This window comes from Lethenteron reissneri, chromosome 5, assembly GCF_015708825.2.
Source record: "Lethenteron reissneri isolate LAM-NWPU_2019-01 chromosome 5, ASM1570882v1, whole genome shotgun sequence".
Classification (NCBI taxonomy): Eukaryota; Metazoa; Chordata; class Hyperoartia; order Petromyzontiformes; family Petromyzontidae; genus Lethenteron; species Lethenteron reissneri.
Window position 1 is genome coordinate 8,727,077 of NC_083783.1, and position 17,332 is coordinate 8,744,408.

The 17,332-nt window shown below is 50.7% G+C and overlaps 2 protein-coding genes across 2 annotated transcripts in view; one reads left to right on the forward strand and one right to left on the reverse strand.

Moving 5' to 3' along the window:
- Nucleotides 1-17,332, reverse strand: part of LTN1 (listerin E3 ubiquitin protein ligase 1) — a 177,213-nt gene that overhangs the window by 79,258 nt on the left and 80,623 nt on the right.
- Nucleotides 5,018-11,740, forward strand: LOC133352334 (polyadenylate-binding protein 1-B-like). Its single transcript, XM_061567929.1, has 3 exons — nucleotides 5,018-5,241; nucleotides 7,110-7,508; nucleotides 10,391-11,740. Exons 1-2 carry the CDS (start codon nucleotides 5,175-5,177, stop codon nucleotides 7,475-7,477), a joined length of 435 nt encoding a protein of 144 aa, XP_061423913.1. The 5' UTR covers nucleotides 5,018-5,174; the 3' UTR covers nucleotides 7,478-7,508; nucleotides 10,391-11,740.

A 17,332-nucleotide genomic window follows, 5' to 3' on the forward strand; every position in this document is an offset into this window, starting at 1 on the left:
ATGGGGATTTTTTATTACTTATTCATTTATCTGGAAGGGCCGCGCTGAGTCTATAACTCCGTGTGGGACTCTTTTTTTTTCAGGAGGGTCCTGCATTGGGTTTCCATTTCAATATGTTTTCAACCAATCAATGATGAGCTGTGTGTATATCGAGGCCGCTTTGGCTGGTGGGTTCACAACTGCCGGGATTACAGGCCACATTTGCATAAGTCTTGCCTCCCCCGCCACCGCCCTCTAATTGAATGCATTTCATCACATCGACATGGATAATGCAAATCGGGACGTTTCGGCGTAGCGTGATGTACGGATGTCCATGGATGGAAAAAGATGGCGATTAATCTACTTGCTGTACTGCCTTCTCCTGGCCAGCCAGGGTATGGCGGCACCTCGGCACCCAGGGAGTAAGGGAGTTTCACAATGCTTGTGCAGCGATCCCACCAACCTTCACAGTGGCGGATTGCAGGCACGCACCACCAACGGCCAATACCTTCCGTTATGTTTTTAGCTACGGGAATATGCTGGAGAAACCCCGGACACACGGGGGGAGGACATACAACCTCCACAGAGAACGGTGCCCGTGTTGGGAATCAAACCTGGGGACTTCTTGCTGCGAGGAAAACGTTTAACCACTGCGCAACCACCCCTAGCGCCCACGTAACAAGTGACGATTTACAGCGCAAAGGAATGTTTTATTTCACATATCCTAAACTGTTTATCTCGGCCTTGACGGTGCGATTGCAGAGATGGCCCAATCTGTGCCCACAAGCACTCATAATAAAAATATTTAACGTGCCATGGGGAGGCCGAAAGTTATTTCCGTAACTCGGCACATGACATCCGGTAAACCTCCCACGATGGCTGTGCCTGCTTAGCCGTGTTTTTAACCCTGGTCTATCACCGACCTGGAAAAACGATCGCCAAAAAATGGATCCGCGGCTCCATTGCACGCATGGGGCGCGCCGGAATACAGCTGTGTGCTTTTCGCCACGTGCCAGGGCGTGCTACAGTTACCGCGCGCACAATCGCGCTTGTCGCAATTGTCCCGCATGGGGACCGAGGCTAAACGACGTAGGTGCAGCTGTGAAGATACGGCAATGCCTCACCACGCCAGACTGCAAACACTGCGACATCCTGTTGCCTTCCCTCTGAGGTTAGCGTTACCTCTTCCATGTGATGAGGCCACTTTGGCAGGTGGGTTACAACTGCCGGGGTTTACAGGCATCATTTGCATGAGGCTTGCCCCCCCCCACCACCCCCTCTAATAGTATGCAAAAGGTAGCCAAGTAAGCATTGATGATTTAATCCATTTCATCACAGAGCATCGAGATGGATTATGCAAATCTGGACAGATAGGCGTAGCATGATGTGCGGATGTCCATGTAGCCTGGTTCGCTTGGGTAACATTAGCAAGGCTGTCATGCACAGGAATGAATCTAACCCACAAGGCAGTGCCATCAGCCGCAATTAAAGAATACAATAAAACCAACACGATAAAATGTCGTACGACCCACTGAACGCAAGGGGCGATGTTTGCAAGATATGGCCATTATACTGCCGATGTTGTGACCATAACAACAATGTTACGACGGAAGTTTTTCAAGGACGCCCTGCCATGCGTTATCGGGTCACACCGTGCGCTGTTCGGCACGGTGCCCGACGTTTCGCTCCACGCGTTGAACAGGCTTCCAAGCAAGTGGAGCAGATACGTGGGAACGCATTGCCGACCAGCACGGAAGGGGGGGGGGTACAACCCGACAACCCATCGAAGAGCCACCCTCGAGACAAGCACCCACACTTTAGAAACGTTTTTATAGAAAAAAAACGCAAGCTTCACATCTGCTTGGGTGGGCACATGGCCCAGTTGGAACTCGTCTCTGTGCTAATAATTACACTGGGCATGTTTTGCCAAAGACAATGGTTTAGAGACGCTATTACACCATCTTGGCCAGGCCCTTCTATGGCTTCACGGCCACCACAGGCGCGCACGGACGCGCACCCTCTACTCAACCATGCGTTCCACATCGCACGCCCGTGGACATACGTGCCGTGGACAACTGCTGCCTTTCAACAGTTTGGACGATCGAGGTCTGTCCGATTCAGCTCAGCGGAGACGTCGAATCGGATTACAATTCATACTTTCTTTCCATTTTTGCTTTTATCGACGCAACTATATTTGCAATCGTGCAATCAACGACACGTCACGTCCCATGCACCGCGTCTGCTTCGGAAAACGACCCTGGAAGATGGCGCGACAGAAATACTTCTGAATTCCCTCAAATAGACTTACGCAACTTTGTCACCGTAGATTGTATTGTTAATGTTGTGCCCGTGCTATTTGTGTTCAACACAGACGATACAATTATCCGCACGCCGTACGATCTATCGTAGAATCTCCATATTGTGGCACAACAAGCAGGTAATGATCCAGCAGTCAGAACCAAGCTGATGTCTGTGAGTACAGAGTCCAGGAGGGGTGAGGAGACAGCAGTGCCCATCGAAAAGCAAACAGAGCCTGCAGCATGGTCATTAAGGCCGTGCATGACCCCAACATGCTGTGTATACGTATATAACCTCACCCAAATATGTAAACTGGTGAGAGCACAACAGCATTCCCCAATAAGGAGATATTAAAAAGGAAGAAATGAGACATCGGATTTTTGAAATTCAGATAACGGAGCTTCTGCTCGTAGGGTGCGGTAGGGCCTGGCACTCCGCCGCTGAAGGATAACAGCCACAGGCACACATGACTGAGTCTGAACATACCAACACAAGACAAAGATGCCCGTATAGCCTGAGCAGACTGTTAGGGCACGTGTTGTTAGTGAGCACCTACGAAGGCCAACACGGCACGCAAAGGGGATGGGTGGCGAGAGCACCACGCACCAGCCACCTTTCTCTCCCCAGTGGCGATGTTAACACAGCGCACCAAATACTTATTTAAGGCTGAGTTGACCTAGGGCAGGATTGGGACTGGTTCGGATTTCACTCGACAATCCATGGAGGGGAATTAAACTCAGCTCATCGGGTTCATAGCTCTGCTGCGCTTGTGTGTACAGGTAGTCCCCGAGTTACGCTGGTCCGACTTACAATATATCGATCTTAGGATGGCGATAGCGATACGACAAAATTGTAAAACTATTTAAAATTTCGCGCGGCAGGCAAACGCAGCAGCGTACGAGGTACGGTGCTGTACGTTGGAACGCTGCCGGGATGTACGCATATTAAAATATTGATAGCAGATAGGACTGTTTCCTGAAAAAACTTAAAGTGCAATTCATATAGGTAGGCTAAGAATTTACCTTGCTTTTTTTACCTTACATTTTACTGTGCAATACAGTATTGTAATTCATAAATAAATACAGTATATCGTTTATACAGTACGGTAATGTAAATTGCTCTGTTTTGCTCAATAATCACCATTCTTTAATACTCCTGGGTAGGCTAGGCCATCTTCGACTTTGATATTTTTGACTTACGATGGGGTCGTCGTAACGCATCTCCATCGTAAGTCGGGGACTACCTGTATATATATATATATACACACAGCGAATTGGTAGTGGCTTCTTAAAGAGCAACGCGAAATTTGTGATCCAGCAGAGTTTTAAAAGGCAACTTTAGAGCTTCCTGGAGGAACACAAGCCGACTGACTGAGAAAGCAAACATCGTAAACACGTCAACTGAGAAGGCAGACAAAGACAACAGGAGAGATTGTGCACAATTAGTTGAGGGGGCGAGAAGGAGGGCATACATTTCACTTTAACACGCCGCCTGCTTCTCACGTCAGCGCCAATTTGAGGTTAATTGAAAATCGAGAGACGCACAGCCACCCTAGTTTTTATTCACAAGTGGCGAATTCAAAACATTCCTGCGGTCTCGCTGCCGCGTCCTCCACATTGCGCGGAAGCTGCGACACCGAACTGGGGCGTGCACCCTGCCCGGTCGGTAGGTATCCCCGCGCAGAAATCAAGAATGCAATCGAATCGATTGCACTCTTGGACTCGTATTTTTGATGCATAAATAGAAAGTTCATAAATACCACGAGCTGAGACGTGCCAAGCGCTGGAAATATAACCTGATACAAACAAGCAGAAAACTCCCAGTAAGCATTTGGGGATATAAATCGGTGAAACCCACATTTTGCATAACACCCTGCTCCTCAATTGTGTCTACATTACAGTGAAACAAAAAATACAAAAATAAAACTGCCGAAAGGCCCCGATAAAGCTCGATATAAAATGGCTGTACACAATGTACAGCCATTTTGTCACTCCGCTGATCACAAGGCAAGGGTCGTGGGGGTCACTCGACCACCATGTAGCCCCTCAGAAGCATGACAACCTGTTTATTGGACAGCGATCGCCCCGGTCTGGCACAATATCCAGGCTCACCCTGCTTAGCTTTCTCAGAAACTGATGAGATCATGCGCATTCCAGGTGATGTGGTCAAAGGTTTCTGCCCTTGCAATGTTACAATGAAGCAACATTCCTCCGGACGATTGGAACATGAGCTCACGGGGGGGGGGGGGGGGGGGAAGGGGGGGAACAAACACTCAATGACTGCACACACAACAAAAGATTAGAGGCCACTTTGGCACACTGGCTCGCAAACAGGTGAGGCTCAAACTCAGGAGGGTGAGGCAATCTCTTTGGTGATGTGCAGAGAGGGCAACAGAGAGGGGCAAGAGGCGCTGTTCCTCCCGTGCTGAGTAATAGCAAACCGCTGTCGCTGCCCATTTAATTCAGCAGGACAGGCAGACCGATAAGTCAAGCATCATTTTGTTTTCAGGAAGCAGTGGGCGGAGGTTTTCTGGGGGGGGAAAGGCGGAGGGCAGGCAAGGGGTGGCGGTAGTTGTTGTGGAAAGGGGGGGTGGCGAGGGGGGGGTGGCGAGGGGGCGGAGGGGTCGATAGATGGATGGAGGGAGGGGAGAGGAGGCGGAGGTGGTGGCGGTGGGCGGTGTGGGTGGAGGCATCCTTGCAGATAAAGCGCGTTGCGGCTCTGGTGCGGAGCAGTCGTGCGCTACTGAGCAGCACATTCAACGCTCGCTGGCTACGCGCGTGTGCTGCACCAGCCAGAGCGCGCGGACGCAGCCAGCCACAGCAGCGCGCGGACGCAGCAGCGAACCGGCGCACGCACGTGCACAGCGATCACGCGCGCCGTCTCACCAGCGAGCAGCCATGAGCGGCCGGCTTAACCTCATCTGTGCGTTTGTCTTGGTCGCCCTGCTCGAGTCAGCCTACGGAGGTGAGCGTCCGTCCCGAGCAAAGCGCCGTTTGCTTCGCTGCAAAACTTTCTGTCGCGCTGCGCGTTTGTATGCAATGAAATGCTCGCTTTCCTTTTTTGTGTCAATGCACGATGAACTTGGCTAAAGAGAAAATGTTTGATGTTGGATGCATGAATAATGTAAACGCGTTTGCGTAAAAAAAGGTGATGAACCTACCAACAGGTTTTTTTTCCCGTCGATTGTTTTTGGAACGATTCCAAACGTTTCAAAGATTAAGAAGATTCGTGCTCACACCCAATAGGCATCTAACAGTGTATAAAAAGCACTACAGATTGAGTAGATTTAAACTAATTCCGTGCATCTGTAACTTATTGCACTCAGCTTGGTTCCTTTGTGATGCGTACATTTGCTATCGCGACCTGCTTGCGGGGGGGGGGACCGAAATGGTTACATTTGTTTGGCGGGCACTCAAATCTAAACGTTGCAGAAAAAATAATTACGTAAAAAAAATATGAACCGCAGAAAAAGCAAAGCGACGCGAGACAGTGATCAAACAAATGCGGCTCAGGAACTGTGATGTCTGTATGACAAACCGCAAGCCCAACGGCGCATGAACGACTCGCTAAACTATGCGCGCAGCAGATGGCTTTAATTAAGTCCTTGCTCTAAAAAATGCTCTTGCGAGATTTAACGAACAATCAAATATTTTATGTGCCAGGTTGGAAAAAAAACGGCGAATGAGTGGTCCCACAAGCACAGACGCGCACACACAGACACACACAGATACACACAGACACAAATAGACACACACAGACACACAGAGAAACACACAGACGCACACAGACACACGCGTGCACACGCTTACAGCTGCCTCCCCCTTCGCCCTGCACAATTAACACCTGGGTTGATTGATGTCCCCTGTAATCGCGAGCCGAGCCTATGCAGCATTAATGGATGCGCGTCCCAACTTGGCGGGGGATCGTTCACTTGTGCCGCTAACGAGGTGTGACCGTTGCGAATCGTTCTGGCAAAACAAAAAAAAACCCTCGATGCGAATCAAAAAAAATGATCGACGCAATTCACGAGCGCCGGATAAAAGGCGACGTGACGAAAAACCTAAACGTGCCGTCACTCCAACGGCGCGGCTCCTTTTGTCGCGTCGGCCGCCTGCGTGGCTCGACGGTGCGGCGGTCTCCGTCTCCACCCCCCCCCTCTCCCGTGCCGGCCACGAATCTCTAAACATCGAAAGGGCAAATTTGCCTTTGCGACTGAGTTTGTTCAGAAAAAAATAAACAACCCCGCATCCAATCCACCTTGGGTGCCAGAGTCCACGGCGGGGCCGTGTTCCAGCAACTCCGCCAAGCTTCTCCGCGCCGCGGTGCTTTGTTAGGCACGTGCACTCTCCTACTGCCTTGTTGTTCCTCAATTCTTGTTTGTGGTGGTCGTGTAAAAAAAAAATTTGAAACAAAACCTCGAGACCCTCAGCAAGGGGGAAGCAATGGAAGAGCGCACGTGGTGTGTGCCGTCCTCTACTCCATCTAACTTCATGAAAGACGTTAAATGGAGTATTTTAATTATAATATTGTAATGTCAATCATGCCGTGTCGATCACTGGGGTTCTTTGAGCATACTTTGCGACGCAAGTCACAGCGCTATTTGGCAAAGGAAGGGACCCCATCACCACCGATGTCAACCAAGGTCAGGGATCAAACCCAGGTCACCGACTTCACGACCCGCCGCCACTGAACAGTGATACGCGTGACCCCGTGGGAACATTGAGCGAACACTACGTAACGTGGTTTTCGCCGATTGACCGCACGAGTGCGAATCTGCTCCCGCGATGGGTCGGCTAAACAAACACCTCCTGACACTGCCTCGCTTTTAACAGGAGTCATGCGGAAAAGGAGAGACACCTTCCAGCACGGTCTCCAGATGTCGTCGTCATCGCACTCGTCGCCGTCGCGATCGTCGTCGTCGTCGTCATCGTCGTCAGCAGCGACGTCAATCTTCTCATCGATAATGGAGGGCAGAAGGCCGCAGGCGGCGGCCGCGGCGAGAGACGCAAGCGCGTCGCACCACGCACGGCGCCACCAGCACAGGCCGCGGTGCCGCGATCACCCGCACCAGGGATTCTACCCGCAGCACCAGCACCGGCACCAGCAGCAGCACCAGAAGCACAGGTGCAACCACAGGACGCCGCAGCAAACCTTGCACTCTTGGAATCGCCCGTCTCTCAACGGCCGGGGACCCATTTAAGCGGCGGCGCCGGCTGCTCCACACCCACACGGTAACGAGCGCGCGCGCGCACGCACGCACACACACGTACGCACGCACACGTACGCACACAGATGAGAACTGTTGCTGTCCACCTGATGTGTTCATACAGCAGTGGCGTGGCTATCGCGTGTGCGAGCGGTGCAATTGCACCGCGGCCAACTCAGGGCCTGATGTGGTGGGAGGGGGGGGTCCCATCTCATTAGTTGCAGCAGTATACCCCGACGTGTACATATGGCAAATGTGCTCGTACCTTGGCCACCCGCATGTCTGTATAATCGTGTCTGTACATTGGAACTGTACACCTAGGCCGGAACACCTGTGCACATTCAAGCTGTGTCTCTGTGCATCCGAGATGGGGAATTACATACATACCTTTACAGCTATTCATCCCATCCAATCTGCACATCTCTCGACACAATCGCCCGATCCGCATGGCTTTACACGATCGCTAAAATGCACACGCTTCACGCACAGCGCGACGTGTTTACACAGCTGCACGGACTCACTTCGTCTTCCCACCTGCATCAGTGTAGCGCAGTCGGTACACCTGTGCTGAGCGAGATGACCCCGACACCTGCCGCCACTGTGCATACTGACGGCTAGGGCCAGGAAATTGGAAGTGGCAGTGGGGTCATGGCCATGAAATTAACCTCTACGTGAGCTCATCCTGTGGCAGTTCTCCCAGCGTACGCGTGTGTATGCATGTGCACGACTGTGCAGCATTTACACGTACATACACACACAGCAGAAAACACGTCTTTTTAGCAAAGTGTATTCATACTTCAAAAGCCATCAATTTGGTCACCCACCAATTAAATGAAAAAAAACGGTTTAGTTTTCGTTTGCTTGGTTCTCTTTTCCTTTCAATGAAAGCAACGCCCCTATCAATAGGTGGTTAATGCTCAGAAAAGTCACATTCCACAGCCTGCTTTTCTGTCCAAATGCGGTTTTGATTTTACAATGCGGTCAGAGGAAGATCAGGCAACCACAGGAGCACAGTACCACTCAGTCAGCTGACAGGTCTACGTGGAAACACTTTCATATGAAGAGCAGACAGATGTAGAGGCATGCGCTGGCACTCGCAATGTGCATCCAGTCAACGCGCACACACACTGCACACTCTTGGGTGGTGGTATTGCCTCCACTGGCCACTCAATAACTTAACTATATTTATAGACTTTCAATCGTTCATTCATTTTTTTTTGCAGGATCAGTGAACTACACACTGTATTTACCTTTGCCTCATCTTCCGTGGCATTAAGTAAATAAAACAAATCAATCACATAAAATCTTGTAAATGGAAACTATATGCAACAAACCATCTGCAGGTGACACCAATGAAAGTCACGAAATCCCACTGTGCAGACCAGGGGCCCCCTAATGAAACTAGTTGACCTTGTCAGCGTCAGGGAAGTCTGCCCACCGCCCAGCACAGAAGGCCCGCAGACCTTAAGCGGTATTAAGCCGGCTTCTGCAGCCTGCATTGCGGACTTTTGGGCGACCTCGTGAACGATCAGTCGCCTAAATCAGTGGTCGCTGATAACACGGTCTGCCAGGGCCTTGACAAAAACCACTTCTGGTCTCACTGGACTCCCACCTGGGTACCACGTCATAAAGAGCTATCTTTCTGGGCAATTCCACTACTGCACAGCTGGGGATCGCCCTCGAAATCGATCGTGTCGATCGTGAAGTTCGGTGAAAACAGGGAGATAAGCGATAGTTGCCGAGCTGAGAAGCGAGAGAGGCTCACCTTGATATCTCCCCCTTTGGACAAACCTTAATTCCCTAGGTTAAACTCCGACAATTGATCTTGGGATATTTTTTTTCATTAACGCCGACGTTGCTAGGAGAAGAGAGCCGACTGGCGGGTAGCCACACTCTCCGGGCGGGTCTCGTTCGCGCTCGGTGCAAATCATTTGCATGAAAGGAGCCACTTTGGCGCTTGACGGCACTGAGGATCGGGGCGTGCACGTGGGTGGGCAACCTCGCCACGCTCTCACACACACGCACACACAGTCACACGCGCTCTCGCACGCGCAGGCTCCGCACACGCAGAGGGCATGCAATTCACCAGTGCTTCAGCAACATCCTTCGGCATAACCTGGCGAGCGGCAACCCGGTCGCTTGTGTTTCCAGAGCTCCCGACAATTCTCTCGATCCCTCCCCCTCTGCGCTACCAAAGCCCCACGGAACCCTTCCCGTGCTCACGGGCATCAGTCACAAACGCCAGTCGGATGACCTGGACTCAGCAACGATAAGAAACAGACGCTAGAGCCACATTCTCACCACGGGGATGTGCGACACCAGAGGCAATAAAATAACAAGCGAGCTACTTCTGCAGCGTGTAGCCTACCGACGTGGTCGCTGCCCGCCTCTCACCCCCTTATCAACGTTGGCAGCACCACCAATCGTGTGAGCGTGGCCACGGCCAGGGGATTAGTCACTCGCTTCTGAAGCACTTTGGTGCGGCATCACACGTGGGGCAAAGCAATTGTGAGCAACGTACAAAAGGAACGGTGTAAGTGTGGATTAACGCGGAGGGAATGTGGAGCTGCATTGCACTGGCAGTGGGGGGGAGGCCACTGAGGTTTGTTTTACGAGCGACGGGACCTTGCCAGCGCTGTGCGGTGGCAAAGTGGGGAGAAGGGAGGGCAGGGGAGGGGAGCAAGTCGACACAGCAAACCACTGCAGGCCTCTAGGTCATGGTCAGATTAGAGGGGGGGAAAAAAACCCTTTTCAAAACACGCCGGTTTACTTTTTGGGAATTGTGTTTCAGTTGCTGCTGTGCGCCACTTGCCGCGGCTGAACTTTGGTTTACAAAATAAACATGTTGAAAAAACTAAACGGCAACAATCTAACTCTGGCGCGCGTGCCCTTCGATGTGCTTCACAGGCAGCGGGGATTTCGTGACGAGCGGACGGGAGGCAGCAGACACGCGGAGCGCAAGGTCCTGGCGACGCGCGTGCGATGAAGCGTGACAAAAACAACAACAACAAAAGAAGAAAAATCAAACCACCAACAACCGTCAACGGGGGCAATAAAAACCAAACACTTATAGAAAAAAAAATAAACTAAAAAAACGGCAGGCACCAGAGAGAATTTTTGTGTGGCTGCACATCAACTCGCAGACGCCACGATGCTTGCCGACTGTGGATCGCTCCTCTCTCTACGGCGAGCCAGCGAGCGAAGTAGTGAGCGAGGAACTGAGCGAGCGAGTGAGCTGGCGGGTGTGCTGAAGGATTCTGCGCGCTGCGGTTTGGAGGAGAGCACCGTCAAGTGCCGTGGGGGCTCTCTCCCAGCCCGCGAGTGTTCTGGGCAGAACGTCAATGCGTCCCTGCGGACGCCAAATGAACCACCCCCCCCAACCACACCGCGTTTGCCGACCCCCTCCTTCGCCCCGCTACTCAAGCTCCTCCAACTCTCCCAGCTTCTTCCGCCAGCGGGACCGCTCGAGTTAAAACCCCGCGCGCATTTCTCAAGCATGTGTCGAACATTTTTCGAACATTTTTCAAAACTGTAAACCACCATCTCCTGTACCGCCCCAGCCGCCTGCCTCACAAAGCCTCCACCACCCCACCACCCCACCCTCCTTCCCCCCCCTCCCCCCACGGTCTCTTAATTGAGAACAAATTAAACTGGAACACAGCGTCCTGCTGCCGGGCTTCTGTGGGGAGCGTAGGTGAATAGCTGTCACAAAGGGACCCTGGTGTGAGATGCTGGGGCGTGAACGTCGTCGAACGAATGCGGTGTGTGTGTGGAGAGGCACCGCGGTCGGTGTGGCTTTGGGGGTTGGAGGGTCACGGCAGCGCTCTAGTTTTGCAAGTGTCCAGTGGGACTGGCACCGTCTCTCGCCACCGTTGCTTTAGTGTTTATAGACGAATGTTGTAACCTCTCCTCTCACGTGTTCTTTTTTTTTGCTGCTGCTGGTCAAGTATGAAGTGCTGCCTGTCTATGGGCTGCTACGTAAAAAATATATATATAAATTAATATTATTATTTTTATTATCTTTTTTTGGTTTTTTTCTTTCACTTTTTTTATAGATTTAAGATGGCATTTTTACCAGGTATGAAGCAACAGTATTTAACTTTGTCATTTGTTTCGTTCAGTTTCTCTCATTTGTTCCTGCATTAAAATGTTGTTATACGGACATTTTTTTAACGAAAAATGTTTGTTAAAATGTTTCTCATTTGAATGCTCACTGTAAATAAAACTTTGGATAATAGACCCAACTGATGACTTCAATCTCTCCTCCTCGCTCTTTACAGCCACCGTGACCTTGTATCTCATAACAACTTTTGGTATAACCTACGACCCCACAATGAAACATTAAAACAATAAACCAAACACACAAGAGACTGCTTAGTGGTCTAAGGCAGTCATGAACGCTGCGTGGACATTCCAGAAGACGCTCCGTTGCTTTTACAACCCGCGTAAGGTGTCTTCACGGCCGTGCCGTAGAGCTCCCTTGCGTGCTTTTGGGCCGTCACCGCGACATGTCGGGGTGGTACAACACGTGGCGGTGACAAACTCAGCTCTGTTTAGGAAGTGCCACGGCCAAATTAAGAAACTGCGAGCTCCTTTGGGAAAACAGGACCTGAAGAAAGTCCCGGCACACGGAGCGAAAGGTCGAACGGTCGTACTGAACAACGCACGGCACAACCCCCCCCCCGAAAACGCACGTGCGCGTGTGTAATGTTGAACTTCTCTCGCACAGTACGTAGCCAACCGTACTAATCGGAGGCGCACTGCAGATCTATCGGTTACTTTTACTGCCCAGAAAGCTTTCATTGGGCACTTTGGCAATGGACAGAGGTGCCTAGCGAAGGCCAACGGCAAATCCTCGCTGCTGTGACAGGACAGGGAGAAACCGGTGGTTTACGGCCACGAGCGATCAGTTCTTCCCCACGCCTCTATGCAGGAGCTCTGTGGGAGCGGGGGGGGGGGCGACGGCAAATTTGAACGTCGTCGAACGAATGCGGTGTGTGGAGAGGCACCGCGTTCGGTACCGTACGCGCAAAAAGAGAATACAAATTGTAAACATTTGCCGCCGCAGTTATGCCAAGGGGTGTTCAAGTGGCAGCCCTAAGTGTGAGCAGGTGGCAGTCACGGAGCAGGTGGCAAGCTCCGTGGCGGGGCAGCCCTGGGGGTGAGGCGAAGGCGGCAGCAGCGGCACGAGCCGAGGGCGTAATTTCAAACAGGGGAAGGCATCATTACGTCGCTTTGTAAGTGGTGCGGCTTCAAAAAGAGAGGGGGGGCGGGTGGCATTTGAATCTAAATTCTAAAAAGCTGAACTTTCCCCCCTTGAAACGACGCCAAGAGAATTAACAAACTTAAACACTACCATGTGGACATTGGGGCCAAAGTTAACACAAACGTCTATCCACATGCCACGCTAATTGGATTAAGATGTAATGGTTTGTTGATGAAATATGCACACGGTTACGCCGTCGCCTAACGACAACAAAAACGTTGCACCTCGAAGCCGCCGGCGCTTCGTTACTTCTGCTTCACCGGGCAATGTTCACACATTGTCCCCTTCAGTCGAAAAGCCACAACTTATACTGCACCCACCGCGCAAACGTGTCAGGTCGGACGTTTTATACAACTGGCGTCGTGGCGGCACGCTGATCGATTGCACTGAAGCGCCCTAGGCGGTTGCAATTTGATCGACGGTTTGCAAGGCGGCTCGCGTGAGCTGTGTGCGTGTGTGTATTTGTGCGGGTTTTTAAGGGCAGCGGTAGAGCAGAGGTTCGCGTTACGTTTTATGAGCCCGGCAATGCGAGTTCGGTTCCGACTCACGGCCAGTACCGGTGGCGAATATCTTAACGGGTCCTGGGCATCCCCTAGGTCGACTCAGCCTCAAACGAGTACCTGGTGCGGTGTGTAAACATCGCCACTGGGGAGACAAAAGTGGTCGGGCATGGTGCTGGCCACCCACCCCCTGAGTGTGCCGTGCCGACCTTCACAGGTGCTCGCTAACAGCACTGGCCTCAAAAGGTCTGTAAAGACTTTACGGTGGGACCTTTGTCTTGTGTTGGCTCTCAGCAGCACCGTTAATCACGCACAAACTAACCGCCCCATGAACACCCCCCCCCCCTCCCCTGCCGCCCGCAATCTTGCATCTGCTTTACTTCGAATTCAACACCAAACTGTCCTCGTTAGCAATTCTTGAAAAAGGACACAGAAAAATCCGTGTGCTGACAGAGCACGTGTTAGCGAGTTGGGTTAAGAGTCAAATTAATCTGTTAAAATTCGTGCGGCGTTAATTTTTCGATCGTATAACACGAACGTTGGCGGCGAGCGCTGGAACACAGTTGGCATCGCGAAACATTCCAGCAAGCCAACTGCGAAGACATCTGGTTGACAGCGTGGTACGTCTGGCGTGTTTTATAAGTTTATATTAAAGCAATGGCATCCGTGTGCAACCCAGTTGCTACTTTGAAATCTCATCTCCCGGTAAAAAAAAAAGTTTACTACTTTGTGATAACACATTGACAGAGGTGAGTGCAATGTTAAATAATGTAATGAGTTAGCCGCTGGTGTGATTTTTTTATACTTTTAATACCTCGCTCGCAAAACATTTTTTACCGACCCTATTGACACCGACATAAAAAATCCACTTCAGAAACGCCGCTCTTATTAACGACAGGCGGTCGGGGGTTAGGAGACAACAGGTGAAACCTGGTATGGTATTGGCCTGCGATTGCATCTGTGCTGAGAGACAATCGTTTGACGCTGTCGAAATGTAAACATAGCCCCGTGTGTCTGCTGTACGGTGGACGTTACACGACCCCCCCCCCCCCCCCCGTGACATCGACGTTCACGCGAGTGGAACAGGGTGACTTGGTAACGGATACCACGTCTAAAGTTGTACATTACACTAAAACATTTGGTTCACTGAAATCATCTACGTTACCAGAGTTATACAAATAACAACATATGGCCATTTGTCAATTTACTGCTGGTTAAAAGCCTCCCCGCACATCACATCAGTCATGGGGTCTGTTTGGCCATCCCTCACCATAACTGGTGAACAGCGGAGAGATGCAGGAACAGTTCAGAGACATTATCCAGGGCTCGGAATTGAACTCAGGTCACCAACAGTGTCGTGCGGAAATCACTGTGCTGCAAGTTTACGCCGCACCCCCCCCCCCCACAACTACAGTGATGGAGGTGAGAGGAAAAACTCACAACTACCGTCATTAGCACGGCCGTATAATAAGTGAGTGATATTTCAGAGGCTGACATTACGCACCGTATCGCTTTTTTAGAGCCGGAAAAGGGCATAAAGACTTGCATAGCTGTAAATCACACTTTATAGTGCGATACTACTCTCAGTGAAAACACCGAGAAACGTGATATTCGCACACAAGTTAGCTCTCAAATGAAACATGAACACTCCTGCGTAGGTTTTCGCGGTAGAGCTGCACGGCTCTCCGACGATGGGTTTTCGGGTTTCACCGCGCAATGTTTGGCGACACCATGTCCGACGTTTCACTCCACATGCTGGGATCTTGTTGAGGACCTGAATATTTGAGTTTCAATGACTATTCATGCCAAACAACAAGACGCAGTACAACCCAAAAACATAGCGGTGTATGAATGGTTACGAAAAGCTAAATTACATCAATGGACTTCTCACCCGGTGACGTAGAGGGAATTGAATGAAACAAAAGGAATGAACTAATGAATACATTTTTTGTTTAAAGATCTGACTTACAGCTCTCTCCCGGCCTCACGCTGCACCTGCCACGCATGGCTGAGTGAACGAGTATCCGATAACCGGGTCACATGCCCAGTCTGGGCGCCCCAACGCATCCCTGGGCATTCCTGTACAGAGTCGATGAGCTGAGCAAACAAAGCCCAGCCGTGGTTATTGTTGTAGACGTTGGATATTTTTTTTTTCATGCACGAGAATAAATAAGCTGTGCAGAGCTTAATGGAGCGGCTCCAAGGGTCCCGCACCGACTTGATATACGATCGACGGGCGGAATGACAAGGATCAACGACGGCGGTGATCGTCAAGACGATTATAATGATGATGTTGACGATGATAAAGCTGACAATACACGATCAGGATGATCACTGCGATGACAATGATGGTGCTCATGATACTCATGATGATGATATTTAAAAAATATATTTATGCAGAACAGCATGAGCAGTACGAAATTTATAACTTCCAATTATGATGTTTGGCTATTTCAATGTGACATTTTTTTTACAATTTTGTGGTACTGACGATCATAACACACAAATATGGAAAAATGCAAAATTCTATTAAACTTTTTTGATTTAGAGCCCAGTGGCAACTTTCGCAATCCTCTTCCACTTTGGGAAATGCAACGTAATTTTTGCGCAACACTTGACCGAATTAACCACTCCCCGTGCTGGCATGAACCCCTGAGAGAGTTCAGAGCACAGAGGACTTCGACTGGCAAGACTTGAACCCATCGGCGTTCGGAGTTAGAAGTGAAAACAACCTCGTTGCACAAAGTCAAGGTCAGAAAATTGTAGTGCTTCGTGTATGTTGCACTTCTTTCGCTTATAACTCCGAACACCGTACGTAGCCAACCGTGCTAATCGGAAGTGCGGGAGGGGGGGGGGGACAACAGATGCGTTCTGAGAATGAGCCTCGTCAGCATCTCGTACTTGGCGATGCAAAGAAGAGAAAGGATTGACACCAAACGAAGCAGAAATACTGGAGGAAAAAAGAGATCCATCATCGCGGAAATGAGTTTGTTAATAAGCAGTTGGAAGGGACAGATGATGATGATGCCTCACTCATCTCCTTCCATGTCCCCCCTCGTGCTCTGCAATCCAAAACTTCTCTCGGTCTCTCACTGTCCCTCCCTCCTCCTACTTGTACCCAATCCCGTGTTCAGTCCTTCTCCCTCCTTGCACCCCTCCACTCGAATCAATTTCCCCTGTACATTAAGCAGCACTGCCCATAGACTCAGCACTGACCATAGACTCAGCACTGACCATAGACTCAGCACTGCCCACAGACTCAGCACTGCCCACAGACTCAGCACTGACCATAGACTCAGCACTGCACCATAGACTCACCACTGCCCATAGACTCAGCACTGCCCATAGGCTCACCACTGACCATAGACTCAATACTGCCCATAGACTCAGCACTGCCCATAGACTCAGCACTGCCCATAGGCTCACCACTGACCATAGACTCAATACTGCCCATAGACTCAGCACTGCCCATAGACTCAGCACTGCCCATAGACTCAACACTGCCCATAGACTCAGCACTGCCCATAGACTCAGCACTGCACCTTTACATTGAGCAGTCTCCCTCCTTAACCTTGTTCCATTCCTCTCTTAAAGCCTCACCTTTCTCCATCGCCCATTCGCTTCCTCTTCCCTAACCCTCACCCCTCCACTCTGTCCTGTCCCTCCGCAGTGCCCCTTTGTGACCCCCCACGTGCCCTCTTTCACGGTCACTCATTCCTCCGCCCGAGCATGCCCCTTGCCATCTAAATCACTCTATTTTTGTTACCGCTTTAAAAACTATGTATAGCGCTTTGAGCTAAGGTGCTCCATAAATATAAAATATGATAAGATAACAAGATGACCATGACACCCCATTGAGTGGCTCGACTTGACGAGCCCAACAGGGATAAGAAAGAAAAGACTGCGGAAAGACTCTTCGGCGTTGAACACCCACGGCGGCCGATGTCGATCGCAAACACTCCCGCACCGATTTACAACACAGACCCCGTCAAACCTGCTGACGTCTGATCGGCGTGATGCAACTTGCTGCTGCAAGGTTCACCTTTCCCTGGAATAATAAACGGGGATGACAGATGCAAAAAA

What these genes read in the sequence shown, in the direction of transcription:
- LOC133352334 (XM_061567929.1), top strand. Translation starts at nt 5,175, where the DNA reads ATGAGCGGCCGGCTTAACCTCATCTGTGCGTTTGTCTTGGTCGCCCTG. An exon ending in GCTCGAGTCAGCCTACGGAG is followed by an intron (nt 5,242 to 7,109) that starts GTGAGCGTCCGT and finishes CGCTTTTAACAG; the next exon opens with GAGTCATGCGGAAAAGGAGA.